Source organism: Nanorana parkeri, unplaced genomic scaffold (genome assembly GCF_000935625.1).
Source record: "Nanorana parkeri isolate BGI_ZX_2015 unplaced genomic scaffold, ASM93562v1 scaffold1114, whole genome shotgun sequence".
Classification (NCBI taxonomy): domain Eukaryota; kingdom Metazoa; phylum Chordata; class Amphibia; order Anura; family Dicroglossidae; genus Nanorana; species Nanorana parkeri.
The window spans coordinates 71,869-86,801 of NW_017307382.1; the positions used below are offsets into that span (position 1 = coordinate 71,869).

Below are 14,933 nucleotides of genomic sequence, written 5' to 3' on the forward strand. Positions count from 1 at the left end.
TGCTATATATATATGTATATATATATAAATAAAAAGGGATACAATTATATAAAATTATGATAATAGATAGTTACAGCCTTTTTTCTTTGAAAATGTATGTATACGTATGGAGATACTGTATATGTATGTATGTATGTATGTATATGTATAAGGATATGTGAATAGGGCTGGTCCTATCAATGCTGTTATTTATGAATCTAATAAAATCTTATTATATTTATAAAGTACTGAAGCCAAAGCATAAATATGAAGGTCAGAAAATAGCAGAAAAACAGGGACGGCATCTGCTTATTTTCTTATGACAGGATTCTTTTTAGCGGTGTTACAGGAGGCAGAATTTACTAGAATATCCTTTTGTATTTCTAGCTACTAAAAAGTTACCTGTCCATACGAATAGCCTCTGTGCGGCGAAGCTTCTCTTCCCAGGTTTCATTGAGCTCAGCAATGATCTTCTCTGTTTCCTGCATTATCAAAATGAAAGGTGAGTCTTAATGCATGGAAATGGACTAAACACCATCAAAGAAGTTTCCCAGAAAAAAGTGAACACATTTTTTTTACTACTCTTAGAGAGAAAGGCTACTCAGTGATTTATAGACCTTTTTTCTATACTCATACTAGATCAATGGCTTACCATTATAAAATATATATGCTGAAGCACTTAAATATAAGTGGACCTGCACTTCTCTTAGTCCCCCTGCAAAGTCCCACAAATCCCTGCCAGTGAAGTCCACCTAATGCAGTGTCCTGTTATGGTGTGCAACAATGCTGCAGTGTTAATTTAGAGGGTTATTCACTATTGAGCCGAAGGATCAAGCCATAGCTTCGGCCGATCCTTTGGCTCACTTCGGCCGCCAGAGCCCTTCGGTTCAGTGGCACCAAAGGGCTGCTGTACGGGTTATTCGCAATAGCCCGTACAGCAGCCAAAGGCGGCCAAGAAGCTCAGCCGAGCCAAACGCATATGCTTCGGCTTGGCTGAGCCGTAGTGACAGCCGAAGCGGGGAGAAAGGTCGGCTTAAGCCGACCGTTCTTCCCGCATAAGACAACAGCTGGGTGGAGCCAGCCATAATGTCACGGTTGGCTCCGCCCAGTTGTTGTCCTTTAATGACAGCCCAGCATCCTTAAAGACACTGGGCTGTCATTACATGACAACAGCTAACGTCAACAGTGATGTCACGGCTGGCTCCGCCGATGTGTTTTGATTTGTTCAGGGCCTGAGGGCAGAATGTCAGGTTGCGGACAAATGTAAACAGTTGGGCGGAGCCTTCGGCTGGCTGTTTGCCCCGCTTCGGCTGACATTTCAGCTCAGTCAAGCCAAAGCAAATGCCTTCGGCTCGGCTGAGCCACTCGGTCACCGTCGAGTGCTGTACGGGATGTAGTGAATAGCCTATACAGCAGCCCTTCGAGTTCGACTGAACTGAAGGGCTCCCACAACCGAAGCTAGCCGAAGGATCAGCCAAAGCTACGGCTGGATCCTTCTGCAGCTTTCTGAATAGACCCTTTAGTTTTTATTTAGTTTTCATCAGTGAAAGCATGCAAATGACGAAAACTATGACAAAACATTTTAGTCGACTAAATTAATACTGCAGTGCTGCACTGCTCCAGACTTCAGAGCAGAGTTGCCACGCTCATGCATGCTATGTGGGCTTGTACTACAGTGAGAGTGTTATGGGGGGTGTCGCTATAAGTATTACCAATCAACACCTGACCACACCTAGTCCTGCCCACTGTTTTTTGGATTGACAGCACTGCCTCTGTTGCTGAAACCTTCCCACTGTGAGCTGCAGTTTCTAAAAGGGAGAGCATTTGACACACAAATAAAGAAGGGATTGCAGTCAGGAGAAGTAAAGAAAGGTTTTGTTATTTTCTATGGTGCTTCTGCATCACATAGTAACTGGGTTTGGGACTTGTTTAGGCTGTTTTACAGGAGCCTTAAGTTATACTTTTAACTTTGCCTGCACCTTACACTTTGGCTTTAGCATCAGTGGTAAGAGATCAACTGAAGTCCGATAGCCTGACCTATAGATTCAGGAGTTGGCATGAGAGGTCCAACAGTTGGCAAGGTGGCAACTATTAGACTTCAGGTAACCTCTGACCTCTGGCACTCTATTGTAATGTCAGATAAAGTAAGTAACAATAAGTAAGGGGGCAAATATGAACTGGGCTTCACAGAGAAGGTTCGGTTTACTGAAAAAAACTTGGAACAAGGTGGTCAGCAATAGGGATGCACCGATACCGATACCAAATGCTCCAATGCCTAGCACGAGTACTTCCTGTATCAGGAAGCGGGCAGCACGTCATTACACGCTGCCCTTGCTTCCTGATTGGCCGGGAAGCGGCTCCATGCTCTTTCGCCACTTGTGATGACAGAGCATGGAGCCGACTTCCCGGCCAATCAGGAAGCCGGGCAGCATGTAATGACGCGCTGCCTGGCCTCCTGATTGGTCGGGAAGCTGGCCAATCAGGAAGCCGGGCGCTGTGTAATGACGCAGCGCCCGGCATTCTGATTGGCCGGAAGCTGGCTTCAAGCTCCCTCGCCATCGCATGACAAGGGAGCATGGAGTCGGCCTCCCGGCCAATCAGAAAGGAGGGTGTCACGTAATTACACGGCGCCCGGCTTCCTGATTGGCCGGCCAGACGGCTCCGACTGAGTACCGGAGGAAGGCCGCGTTCTGGCTGGAGAGGCCCCGGGGGTGACAGGCTGAACATACCAAGGTATGCCGGGTGGCGAGTCTTTACACGCTGCCCGGCTTCCCGGCTAATCAGGAAGCCAGGTGGCGAGTCATTACACGCCATCCTGGCTTCCTGAATGGGACTTCCGTTACTCGGTAATTGGTATCGGCGAGTACCGGAAAAAAATTATCGGTGCTCCTCCTCGGTACCAAAATACCGGTATTGGTGCATCCCTAGTCAGCAATTTTCAGGGTTAATATAACAGAAGAAACTTTATAAATATGTCTTTAAAAGCTGACTAAAGGCATAAGAACCTTTAAACTGCCAGACCTCAATATTTTGATAGCATCACCCAAACATGTAATACATTCTGGTACAACATAATGATTAAAAGAGTATATTTTTAAACCTACCTTAAGCCTCTCAATAGCTTCTTCACTGCCGGGGGTGAACGCAAGGCGGTCATGCAGGCTGCAAACAGACGCAGCTCGACTAGACAAGCCAGACATGGATGAAGAAGGGCTCATGCCTGTCAGGGCATTCACGGCTGTGAAGAGATTGTCAGCACCATGACGCGTGTGTAGAACATTGGCGTTATCCACAGGACACACATCTATAAAGAGCAGGAGCCAAAAAGAGGGCACAGGGAGATACCAAACCAAAGGGAGTGGGAGAAGAATGTGAAGAGGGGGCAAAGTGTACAATGTAATGTGCAAATAGAGGGAGACAGTCATCAGACAATTATCCGGATTGAATGGCATGGGACATAAAAACAAGAAATATACATGAGCAGCGAAAAAACAGTTGGAATAAGGCAATGATGTATAGTTATGTCATGTAAATAAAATATAATAAAATAATTATTACAATAAATGAATGCAAATAAACAAATTATAGGTAAATTATAGGTAAAACATGGAAAGTAGATGTTAAGGATGCAGGAGTAGGAGAATTTGTTACCAGGGACAAGGGAGTGAGGACAAGCAGTAAAGCGAGAAGAGAAACCTTTGTTTGGATGTGGAAGTTATATCAGAAGGAGAGGACTCAAGGGACCAGAAATACATTATATCATATGATACATCATACTTTCACATAAGCTGTGAGCAATGCATCATACTGTAGAAGAGCACAGAATAAGAGCTATTCACAATGCAGTTTTAGAATTGAAATTACTTTTACAAAAATAATATGGGTAAAAGAAATCTGAAAAATATCAGAACTGGAAAGTTAATACAATGGGGATTGACTTCCTGACATCTTAGTTACCATCAGATCAGTCCTTGGATATGTTCCTAGCTTTAGTAGTAACTAACTACCACGAAAATCCTCTTTTCCTGCAATTTGTATCACATTTTCTGTTCTTTTTAAGTTAATATTTAATAGTGAGTAATACTTGTATGCAAGAACCTGAATATTTCACCTTAAATTATTATTATTTTATTATTGTGCAGTCGTAGGAACGATGTATATTTGCTCCCCTATTTTAGCCTGCACTTTACCTTGAGTGTCAGGAGTCGGGAGTCACCTTCAGTCTGACAATTACTGCCTTGTTAACTGCCTGACCTCAAACAATGTTTTCCAAATTCTGGAAGTGCATAAGACTTTCAAATTGCAGAGTTCCATAGTTATGTGAAACATAGAAAGCCAGAGATCTCTATTACGTTGCGTATACATGGTTAGAATTTCAAACAACCAAAATCGATTTTGGAACATTTGTTCCACTTTCTAATCGTTGATGAGGTCAAATCAATGATCAATTTCAATCGCAATGATGAAAAAATATGAAGGAGCGTGTTGGAAACGTAACTTGATCGAACTAAATTCTAACAGTGAATGTGGTTTTCAGTTGTAAAAAAAACTCCATCAATTCCAAAGTCAAACGTTAAATAAAAACGAAAATCAAACATAATTTCGAACAACAATCACCAAGTCTCTGATGGCATTATCGAACATTCCAACAGGATTTGCCATATGGATGTTCATGTGAAAATCTAGCCGTGTATACTTAGGGTCTCTATTTAGAGATCTACTTAGATCTCTATTATTAATCCTCAAATGCGTTGTTGAGGTGCCATGCACCTTACGAATATCAGTTGATTTTCGTTTGCGATCGCGTTTTCATCCGATATTCGTAAGGTTGATGGGCATTCTACAACCGCAAATACTGTACAATCGATCGACTTTTGACTAACCAGCAGGTTAGAAAACTTTGGTCGATCGTACGATTTTCGCAAGGTTGATGGCATTTCCGTACGTCAAAATTTGTACGATTTACACTGCACATGCGCAGACGAAAATACGTGCGGTCGATTACCGCAATTCGTCCAGGTGCTTTCTTTTAATTACCGCTGATCCAAGCTTGCGATAATCGGGGCAGGATGGGGCCGTCGTACATAAATCGTACGACGGTTCGATCATCGGACGAAAAGTGTCGTCCGATGATCGCAAGGTGTATCGGCAGCCTTAGACAGTGTGTGAGGTCAGGGAAGGAAGCATTTGTGTGATGTCAGGTGACCTCTCATCTTGACACACAAGCTGATATCCCAGGTTCAGACAAAGTAAAGCTAAATAAGAGGCAAATATAAATGTAAATTCTAATAGATAAGCACTTAATAATCAGACATTTTTGAGCCAATCATAACTAGTTACTAGTAACAAATTACAATTGCGTATCACTGCTATGCATGACAAGCTTCCATTCACCCTGGATGCCCCCAGATATTTTTGTAAAGGTTGGTAACTATGCAGCAGACCAGCTACTAAAAGGAATCTATTCACGAGCCAAAAATAAAATCTAACCTAGAACAATAATGTACACTGCGGTGTCCTTCCAAATGCAACAATTACAAAAAATTTCTAACTTCAGCAGTCCACCTTTCATTTCATCCAGCTTTTTGCCAGTAGTAGCTGTGGGCACCTTTAGTGCCAGCTTCTGCATAAACAAATAGCAGCTGTTACAGCTGCTCAGATAGACTGGCAGCAAAATGGAATTTAGGAACTAACTGACACATTTTCAATTTTGCAAATTGCAAGGCTGGAAAATATAAAGCTGAACTTAACATTGCAAGCTTGATAATAAAAATAGCTTACGGTTGAGAACTCCTGGAAGTGTGCCATTTAATTATAGGAGAGGCAAGGTGCATTTTCACATCTCCTAAGAACTGGAGGAAAATCACGGCATCTCTAGACACACAAATCAATGTTCTTCAAATTTGTAAAGCAATGTCGATCTACTTCTGGAAACAACAGAATAAAATGTGGTTGACACACTAGTTGTACATAACCACATTTTATTCTAATCCAATATCTTTATCAAAATAGATGAAAATTCTACAAATTGTATTTGTCTCATAAATGATTTCTAGCACTGAGAGAAATGTACATATGTATGATGTTCATATACATAAGACAGAGGTTGAACATCATTCCATGAATGTGTACATTTGTATCACTCAAGTTGGCATGTTCATGCACTGCAGGAGAGTAGGCCAACAGCTACCACCCTGACCCTAGTAAGGGGGAACCGATAATTATCCTATGAATGATCTCCAGAGACATGGCTATAATTCTTAATGTTCTGCCTTTTAAAGGCTATCATTTAACAGCAACTCTGCCTAAAACAGAAGGCTCCATCCTTGGTGACATTGGGTGATATGTGGATCCCTTGTTGTATTAAGGTCCTGGCAGGGGACATTCCCCTATCTCTGTGTGGAGCAAGGTGTGTCACACCTGCAACAGGGGTAGGAGAAGAACTCCTGCTGGGATTTTAGAGATCCTCAACAACTAAGTAGCAGACCATGGCCTGCACAACTTTACTCAAATTGAAGCAATCAATTTAGTTGCAACTGCTGTATGATAGTTAGTAAGGATTGCAAAGCCAGATTTTATGGCAGCCAGTTGAAAGAGAAATACATGGCCATTAATGAACTTCTGGAAATACTGAAAGTGGGAGGAAACACATGAAAGCCAGGCTGTTGGCATTTGTTTGGACGGAGAACCGCAAAATCATCATACCAATGAGAGGGTTCCTTTCAAATACATAGACATCAGACAAAAACAATTATTCAAGATCAGAAATATATTTTTTAGTCTTGACAGCCAAATACACATTTGTAGCCTACTGGCTTGCCTATGCACCAGAACCCCTGTGGCCTCCAGCACCAGCCATATCTATAGAATTTAGGTTGAAAAATGTAAACCCAGCCAACAGACTTTAGAACAATGAAACGTTCATCTGGGTTACCTTTTGCAGTTTAAGTGTTGCAATAACTGTCTGCCTGCTGTCTAAGCCTGAAAAAAACTAATAGAACTGCCAGTAGGTGTCTCATGATCTATGGGAACCATAAAATATAAGGGGTTGGGTGTATTGTGTTGTGCTAGAAGACCACTCACTGTCAATGATGTCAGATAGTCCTTGGGCACCTAGAAGTTCTCTCAGACGGGCCACCTCATCTTTAAGCTCACGGATAAGCCTGTTGTTTGGATCTTCATTAATAACAGCATTGCAGCGAATTTGTTTAGCACGATCAGCATATCTGAAGGAAAAAAACAGGACTTGTTGTATAAACATAAATAAATCTGCAGCACAAAAGCATACTGCACTGACAAAGACATCTGAAAAGGACTAGTGTTAAACAATTTTCAGTCTTGTGAACAGGATGACTGAAAATCACCTGCAATTGGGTGCATGTTCATATAATCACCTACCCAGACCTCCTCTCCACTGACTTGTGTACTAATTGCCAGATGATATCATATATATCTCTGTGTCCATCTGAGTACATATACAGTAATACCTTGGTTTAAAAGTAACTTGGTTTCAGAGTGTTTTGCAAGACAAGCAAACATTTCTGAAAAATGTTGCCTTGATATACAAGCAATGTCTTGCACTAAGAGCAACATTTTGTAGAAAAGCACCACCCGAATGAGGCTGTAGCAGTGCGAGTGATGAATCTGTTTAAAGACAATGCAATGTCACATTGGATAGATTCCTTGTTAAGGTTTCACGAAATGAAGATTCCATTGAGGCAAGAGATAGCAGTGATTCCGTTAGTGATAGTGAAAGTCGTCCTACACAATAATTCTCCTCTCTCTTGTCCCCCTCACACCAGCCACGAAGGTAACCGGAAATTGGTTTATTTTTCTTTATATTTTATACAGTATTATATTACAGCACAGTATTGTAATCATTTTTATATGAATATTTTTGGGTTGTGGAACGAATCATCTGAATTTCCATTATTTCCTATGGGGAAATTCGCTTTGATATACAAGCGCTTTGGATTACAAGCATGCTTCCTGAACGAATTATGCTCGTAAACCAAGGTATTACTGTATTAGATTATGTCAGGCATGCACTCTAGTAGGAATTAAGAGATATGCAATAGCTGCAGTTGCCAGCAGGGATGAGTAGAATCCCTATATAAATTCAAGGTTCAATTTAACATTCTAGTTCAATTTAACTATTAGATATGTGTGCCCTCATAAAATTCATTTCGTTTTGTTTTGTCAAAGTCAATGTGTTTTACGGGATTCGGACGAAATCTGAATTTTCGCTAATTTTGCTAGCAGTAGTATGTACGAAAATTTTTGTTATGAAAGACTTTTCATTGCAGCAAAGGGGCATTAGACAAAAGAAAAAAAATACTTTTTTTTTTTTTACAGTCCGCAGAAGAGAAAAAAAAACATTGGAGGTCCCCCCTAACATTCCTACCAGACCTAAAAATACAATGTCACATTGGATAGATTCCTTGTTAAGGTTTCACGAAATGAAGATTCCATTGAGGCAAGAGATAGCAGTGATTCCGTTAGTGATAGTGAAAGTCGTCCTACACAATAATTCTCCTCTCTCTTGTCCCCCTCACACCAGCCACGAAGGTAACCGGAAATTGGTTTATTTTTCTTTATATTTTATACAGTATTATATTACAGCACAGTATTGTAATCATTTTTATATGAATATTTTTGGGTTGTGGAACGAATCATCTGAATTTCCATTATTTCCTATGGGGAAATTCGCTTTGATATACAAGCGCTTTGGATTACAAGCATGCTTCCTGAACTAATTATGCTCGTAAACCAAGGTATTACTGTATTAGATTATGTCAGGCATGCACTCTAGTAGGAATTAAGAGATATGCAATAGCTGCAGTTGCCAGCAGGGATGAGTAGAATCCCTATATAAATTCAAGGTTCAATTTAACATTCTAGTTCAATTTAACTATTAGATATGTGTGCCCTCATAAAATTCATTTCGTTTTGTTTTGTCAAAGTCAATGTGTTTTACGGGATTCGGACGAAATCTGAATTTTCGCTAATTTTGCTAGCAGTAGTATGTACGAAAATTTTTGTTATGAAAGACTTTTCATTGCAGCAAAGGGGCATTAGACAAAAGAAAAAAAATACTTTTTTTTTTTTTACAGTCCGCAGAAGAGAAAAAAAAACATTGGAGGTCCCCCCTAACATTCCTACCAGACCTAAAAATACTAAATTTAAGTTATAAAAACCATACAATAAATTCAAATAATAAAGAGGAAATAATTAAAGGGGTAATTAGTGGGCTCACTCCAGTCATTAGTGCAGAAGCAGTGAATATAGTAAATCCGATAGCAATAAATAATAAATCTGGTATCAATTTGGAGGGGGAACCTCACGCTTTTATTTTTCTCTAATGCGGACTGTAAAAAAAAAAAAAAAGAAATGTAATTTTTTGCCCCCTCTCCTTCAGCTTTTACTCCAATTCAAATTTCCTCTTAAAGTGTCTCACCATAATAACAAAACATTCTAACTAAGTATTCAAAAGCACCATTATTGTATGTTACTGTAAAAAATATATTTTGTCCAGTCTTTATAACCATCTCGTAAAGTTTATCAGTAATTCCATTGTATTTTTCACAATGTCTGTAACATATCATCTCCATACTCCATGTTTACAAAAGGATCTCTGTTAAAATATGTATATGACCCAATTAATGGGGCCACTTAATAAAGCTGGGAGGTGTTAACATTATTGAGTGGCGTCCATATTTGCACCACATGAATATCAAATGGAAATGTTCGGAAAAATGGAGGACACGGCTATTACATTAGGGAAATTTTAAAGAACTCTGGACAAACCTTTTCTTAACCCTTCTAGTGGGAAACCCCATCCCCCCACTCCCACTGCATGAGTTGAGTGCTCATTTGTGTCTAGGTTAAAAAAAACTTATATTCGCCTGAACCGCGGAGCCGGCTGGCTGTCACAGCGCTCCCTCCAGCCTGTCTTCCCATGCGCTGTAGCGATGGTATGTCCCTTGGCGTCCTATCCACAGTGTAAAGAACACGATGAGGCTCCTGGGCCCGGTCCAACAACATGCCAGTTTAGAGGATTGGGTGAGTATAACTTTGTTGTTTTTGAACCTAGACACAAGGTTTTTTTTTACATGTGAGTGTGTTTGCATGAATAGTAGGTATAAGGAATTCCAAAGACAGATTTTTTTGGCAAGGTCCAGAACTGTTTTACATTTACTGCTAACTGGAATCCATGAATTTCTCACCGGAGGGTGCTGAGGGTCTCATCATAGTTAATATCTGCCGGACTTAAAGCAGCTACCATAGCAGTCCGGGAGTTTCCACCTACAAAAGAGATGTTGCAATTAGTAACCTAAAAAAATATATATATATATTATGCATACTGTAGTTGCAACCCTATCTCCTTAGTACATGTGTAAATGGCACATCAGCCCGTGCCTGAACCCCATGTGCCCCTTTAACTGCTGCTTACAGTGTCTTTTAAATCCTGGAAGCAGCGTTACAGTGTGCACATGTGCTTGACATTGTTACCACAGTGGGCACAGGTACGTGGCTATGTTAGCAACCGTATTGCAAAGCATCTGAATAGGACCTAGGCACATAAACACTATGACAACACTGCTATTATACGTTATTGGACTTTATATCCAGCATGAAGGTAGGCATCCTGGCTGCGGTATGAGCAGTGGTACTTGCATGGTCTTTTATATACAGCAAATGTACATGTACCCTAACCTCCTACTGTCTTCCCTTGTAACCGAAAGGTGCATTCTCTTCCAACAGTTTTTGACCCAATTGGGGCAAAATTAAGGGCCTGTTACGGAGAAGCAGCTCTGGGCAATATCTCCACTTATTTTGCCATTATTGTACAATGGTGTATTAGTCCTGTGAAATGTACTTTTAATCTAGATTTCAACAATTTTAAAGCATTTCCTTTATTTATTTTTTACTGATAATTTATCCCACAAACCTGGGAGTCCTCAAGGCGGAGTACTTTTTCATTATTGTAGCATTTTATCATTGTTGCAAGTGCTCTTCTGCTTTTATTTACAATAAAACAATTTCAGTTCTGGATCACCACGGTAAAAACTTAGGTAGAAAAACAGTGACTGCATAATTTCACAGCACATACGAAGTAAAACACTTCATATTACACCAAGCTGTATTACATTTAGTCAGATAGTTATGGATTAAAAAAAAAAAAGCTTTACTTCACATGTAAAATAGTATTTTTTATTCACCATAAAATCCTTTTCTTGGAGTACACTGAGAGACACAGGAAGTCTTAAATCTTCGAACTATACTGCCGCCTAAAAAGAAACTGCAGGCTAGCCCATGTTAACCCATCCTATTACCAGCATGCTTTAGTTTTGTAGCAAAGCAGTAACAAGAGCATGATCATGACCACAGAGAGATTGGACCTGTGTCCTTCAATGCTTACAAAAAAATCCTAATTTCTTTCTTGCCTGTTGAGGGACACAGGAAGTCCTAAACTTTTGGGATTTTCAAAAATCATCCAACAGTGTGGGTAGCACAGCAAACAAATGCTATCAGTCCAAAGAAACAGCAAACTGGGGACTGCCTACAGCTCACAGAGCTGTCTGATGGACCTTTTGCCGAATGCTGGCATCAGATGAGAGTACAATATATGTGAACAGAAGACCAGGTGGCCGCCTTGCATTTTGGGAAATAACTGGTTAATGCAAAAAAGCACAAGAGACGCTCACAGATCTAGTAGAGTGCACCTTGACAGGTAAGAGTGGAACCCGATCTTTAAGACCATAAGCTTCACATGTTCTATAAACAAGGATTCAACAGCAGCAACGGTAAGATCTCATCTAAGGGACTTTTACCAGTAGGACATGGTTAAGCAAGGACACAGCCAGAATGAGATGAAGGTCAGGACCCACCAGAGGGAGCAGATGTTCACATGTTAAGATGGGACACTGCCAAATCTGCAGTGGGAATAGACCACTTCTGCATAAAATCTTGACCAAATGGATACAAAGCTAAAAAGTTTCATTGTCACAGGTCGGCTCAGATTATGAGACTGAGTGAAAATCACTCGCCTCATAATTCTCCTTTAAATCCTCAAAGAACAGTACGGTAAATTAAGCGCTGTCTTCTCAGCATTTCACTAGTCCAGTAGATGATTCATACTGCAATGTATAGGGACAACCAATTCAACCGCTTCTTTCCAGAACACATAACTCCAAATTCGGCATGAGTGAAATTAAGGGTTTTTATTTTCCTGAAATTTCTGTGAAGATCAGTTTCATTGTCACAGGTCGGCTCAGATTATGAGACTGAGTGAAAATCACTCGCCTCATAATTCTCCTTTAAATCCTCAAAGAACAGTACGGTAAATTAAGCGCTGTCTTCTCAGCATTTCACTAGTCCAGTAGATGATTCATACTGCAATGTATAGGGACAACCACAATATTGGGCTTAAGTTTCCAGTTCCAATTAAAAAATGACCAGTATTTTACTTATTTATATTATATGAAATACCTAACAATACTTAAAAAACACAAATATGGTAAAAATTAAGTATTGTGCCAGGTTGTCTTCTAAAGACAATGCAATGCATTGTCTATGATCTTTTATAGACAGGCCCATAGTTTAGTCATCTGCTGCTGCATAAACATAATAGGTGAGGTATAAATAAAGACGTTACCCAGGTTCTCTCTTAGAAGCCAGGTGAGTACAGAGTCTCTGTATGGGACAAAATCATTCTTCTTCTTTTTCTTATTCTGAGGAGAACATAAAACAAGATATTTTTATACAGTATATTTATCCTGTCCCCACATTCACCTTTTACCCTTCCATTCATGAAAATCTCTCAGGCTTACAGGCTTTCACAATTTGTTTAAACAAATCACAAAGCAGACAGAACATCTCCATAGTATAACCTCCTACTGGCAACATTTGCATGTGTTATGCATCTATAATGAAAAAACTGTTCTTCCTACATGCCCCAATTCAACAGCTTCTTTCCAGAACACATCACTCCAAATTCGGCATGAGTGAAATTAAGGGTTTTTATTTTCCTGAAATTTGTGTGAAGATCAGGAGATTTTGGGGGAATTTTGCCATTTTGGTAAAATGCATTGGAGTCAAAAGGGAATGTGAAATTAAGGATATTTTGGTGCTTTCTTATGTGTGCAATGGGCTTTAAATGAACCCTTAAGAGTTGTGAGAACTTCTTTCAACTCTCCTAGACCTGTGCAAAACAAAAGTCCCCATTAGAAATATTATTTTACCTTTTTTTTTTTACAGAACGAAAGAGCAAACAAAAATTATAATAGAAATTTTAAAACAACAGTAGAGAAAATTTTACCTAAGCAGCTCAATTTACAAAATTGAGAGTTTCCACTCCAGTGAAATTTAGCTGACAGCAAAGTCAGACATTTCACAGCAAAATTAGTTTTGCCAAAATCACTTTGCGCATTCCTATTCCCAATATACTACACTGTATATATATATACTAAATTCATCTGTGAAAGTGCCATACACATTTATGTAAAGCAATGAATGAGTAAACCCACCTTATTTGTTCCAGAATCCTGAGAAAAACAGAATAAAAAAGGCAAATCAGTTGATACATTAGAGACATGTATATATGAAGGATATACAGTAACATGCTGTAATAGGAGGAGATGAAAGGATTTAGATTAGGCATCTATGATATCAGGGCTCTCTTAGGAGGTTGCAATGTTAAGAAAAAGCTGTCTTGTTAAGAGTCGGGAGAACTGTCATGTTGCATTAGAAGGAGTGTTTATTCCTGCCTCCTTCTCTTAGCCACTTCACCATTGATAGACAGCGTCTGAATATTGACAATCTTGTGAGATTTTCTGACACTCTAGTCTCACAGAAACTGGAACAACCATCCCTAAAGAAGGGTGGGGGAGAGCTGTGTAGAAACTATCTGTCCCCAAATATAATGCTGTTTTAACACCTCCATCCTGGCAACCTGACAAGTCACATGATCAACCATGTGACTCCAACTATTGACTTCTGTCCCAGATTCAATGGCTCTAGTGGATGGAATTATGTTATCAGTACAGAGTGTTTTCAGAATTTGGAAAGCAAGTGCACAGTGTATTGATTGGCTTTGTAGAGGGAGGTGAGACAGTGGGGCTCTTACTATGTTCAATGCACCTATTTGCAAAGACATACTGCAATAGCAGGACACTGAAAGCACACGTACAGAAGACACAAAAATTGATTTACCAGAACACATTAGTATTGGGCCAGGCATAGGTCTTTTCACGAAATGAAAATGGTCTGACCAATTATATTGCAGCTGGTTTATTTCTATCTTATGTTAAATCTTTAAAGTGAGTTCCTTAGTTGTTGATAAAGGCAATACTTTAATTTCCCAGGGTTAGTTTATAGATCAGCCTTGGAGACTTTTGTCTGAAAGTAATATAAAGAGATACTCACCATTTCAGCAAGAGCAGAAATAACCTTTCCCAGAGTTGTCAGAGACTTATTGATATTTGCTCCTTCCTAAATGTAGAAAAGATGAACAGCTGAGATTAAAGAACATCTATAATGGTTTTGAGTCAGTATTATTTTAGGTTTTCGCATCTTTCTGTTACAGATGCATATATCACAAGACAAAGGAGTCCCAGAACATACTGTACATGGGATATCTAAGAAAGAGCAAAGCAAAAGCATACTATGTATGATTGAAAACTCAGAATGAGCTGTCCTAAGAGAGGTAGAAAGTGACAGATGAGTCACTTTAAGGAATATGCAAAGTTATACTTTGATTTTCTTAAACAGTATAACATTTTTAGCAAGGAGCCTGCAGTGGGTGCATTTAAAGAGGAACTTTAACTATATATTTAAAATGACAACAAAGACACCTTTATAAAATGTTTAGTAATGACAATCTACAAAATGATACTTAAACATAATTGTCAGCCTTTTATTCTTTACATACCTTATATTTCTTTTCCTTCCCT

The 14,933-nt window shown here is 39.5% G+C and overlaps 1 protein-coding gene across 7 annotated transcripts in view; it reads right to left on the reverse strand.

Annotated features, from left to right (window-relative positions):
* KIF1A (kinesin family member 1A) overlaps positions 1-14,933 on the reverse strand; it is a 136,942-nt gene that overhangs the window by 57,824 nt on the left and 64,185 nt on the right. For 5 of the 7 annotated variants that reach the window (XM_018567906.1, XM_018567905.1, XM_018567904.1 and 2 more), the window contains exons 9-15: positions 14,407-14,472; positions 13,509-13,526; positions 12,638-12,713; positions 10,206-10,284; positions 7,063-7,205; positions 3,084-3,283; positions 382-461 (exon numbers count right to left, since the gene is read on the reverse strand). In XM_018567906.1, coding sequence (XP_018423408.1) covers positions 382-461; positions 3,084-3,283; positions 7,063-7,205; positions 10,206-10,284; positions 12,638-12,713; positions 13,509-13,526; positions 14,407-14,472 — 662 coding nt within the window. The remainder of the gene's footprint in view (positions 1-381; positions 462-3,083; positions 3,284-7,062; positions 7,206-10,205; positions 10,285-12,637; positions 12,714-13,508; positions 13,527-14,406; positions 14,473-14,933) is intronic. The other 2 variants (XM_018567909.1, XM_018567907.1) reach the window with 1 other exon arrangement.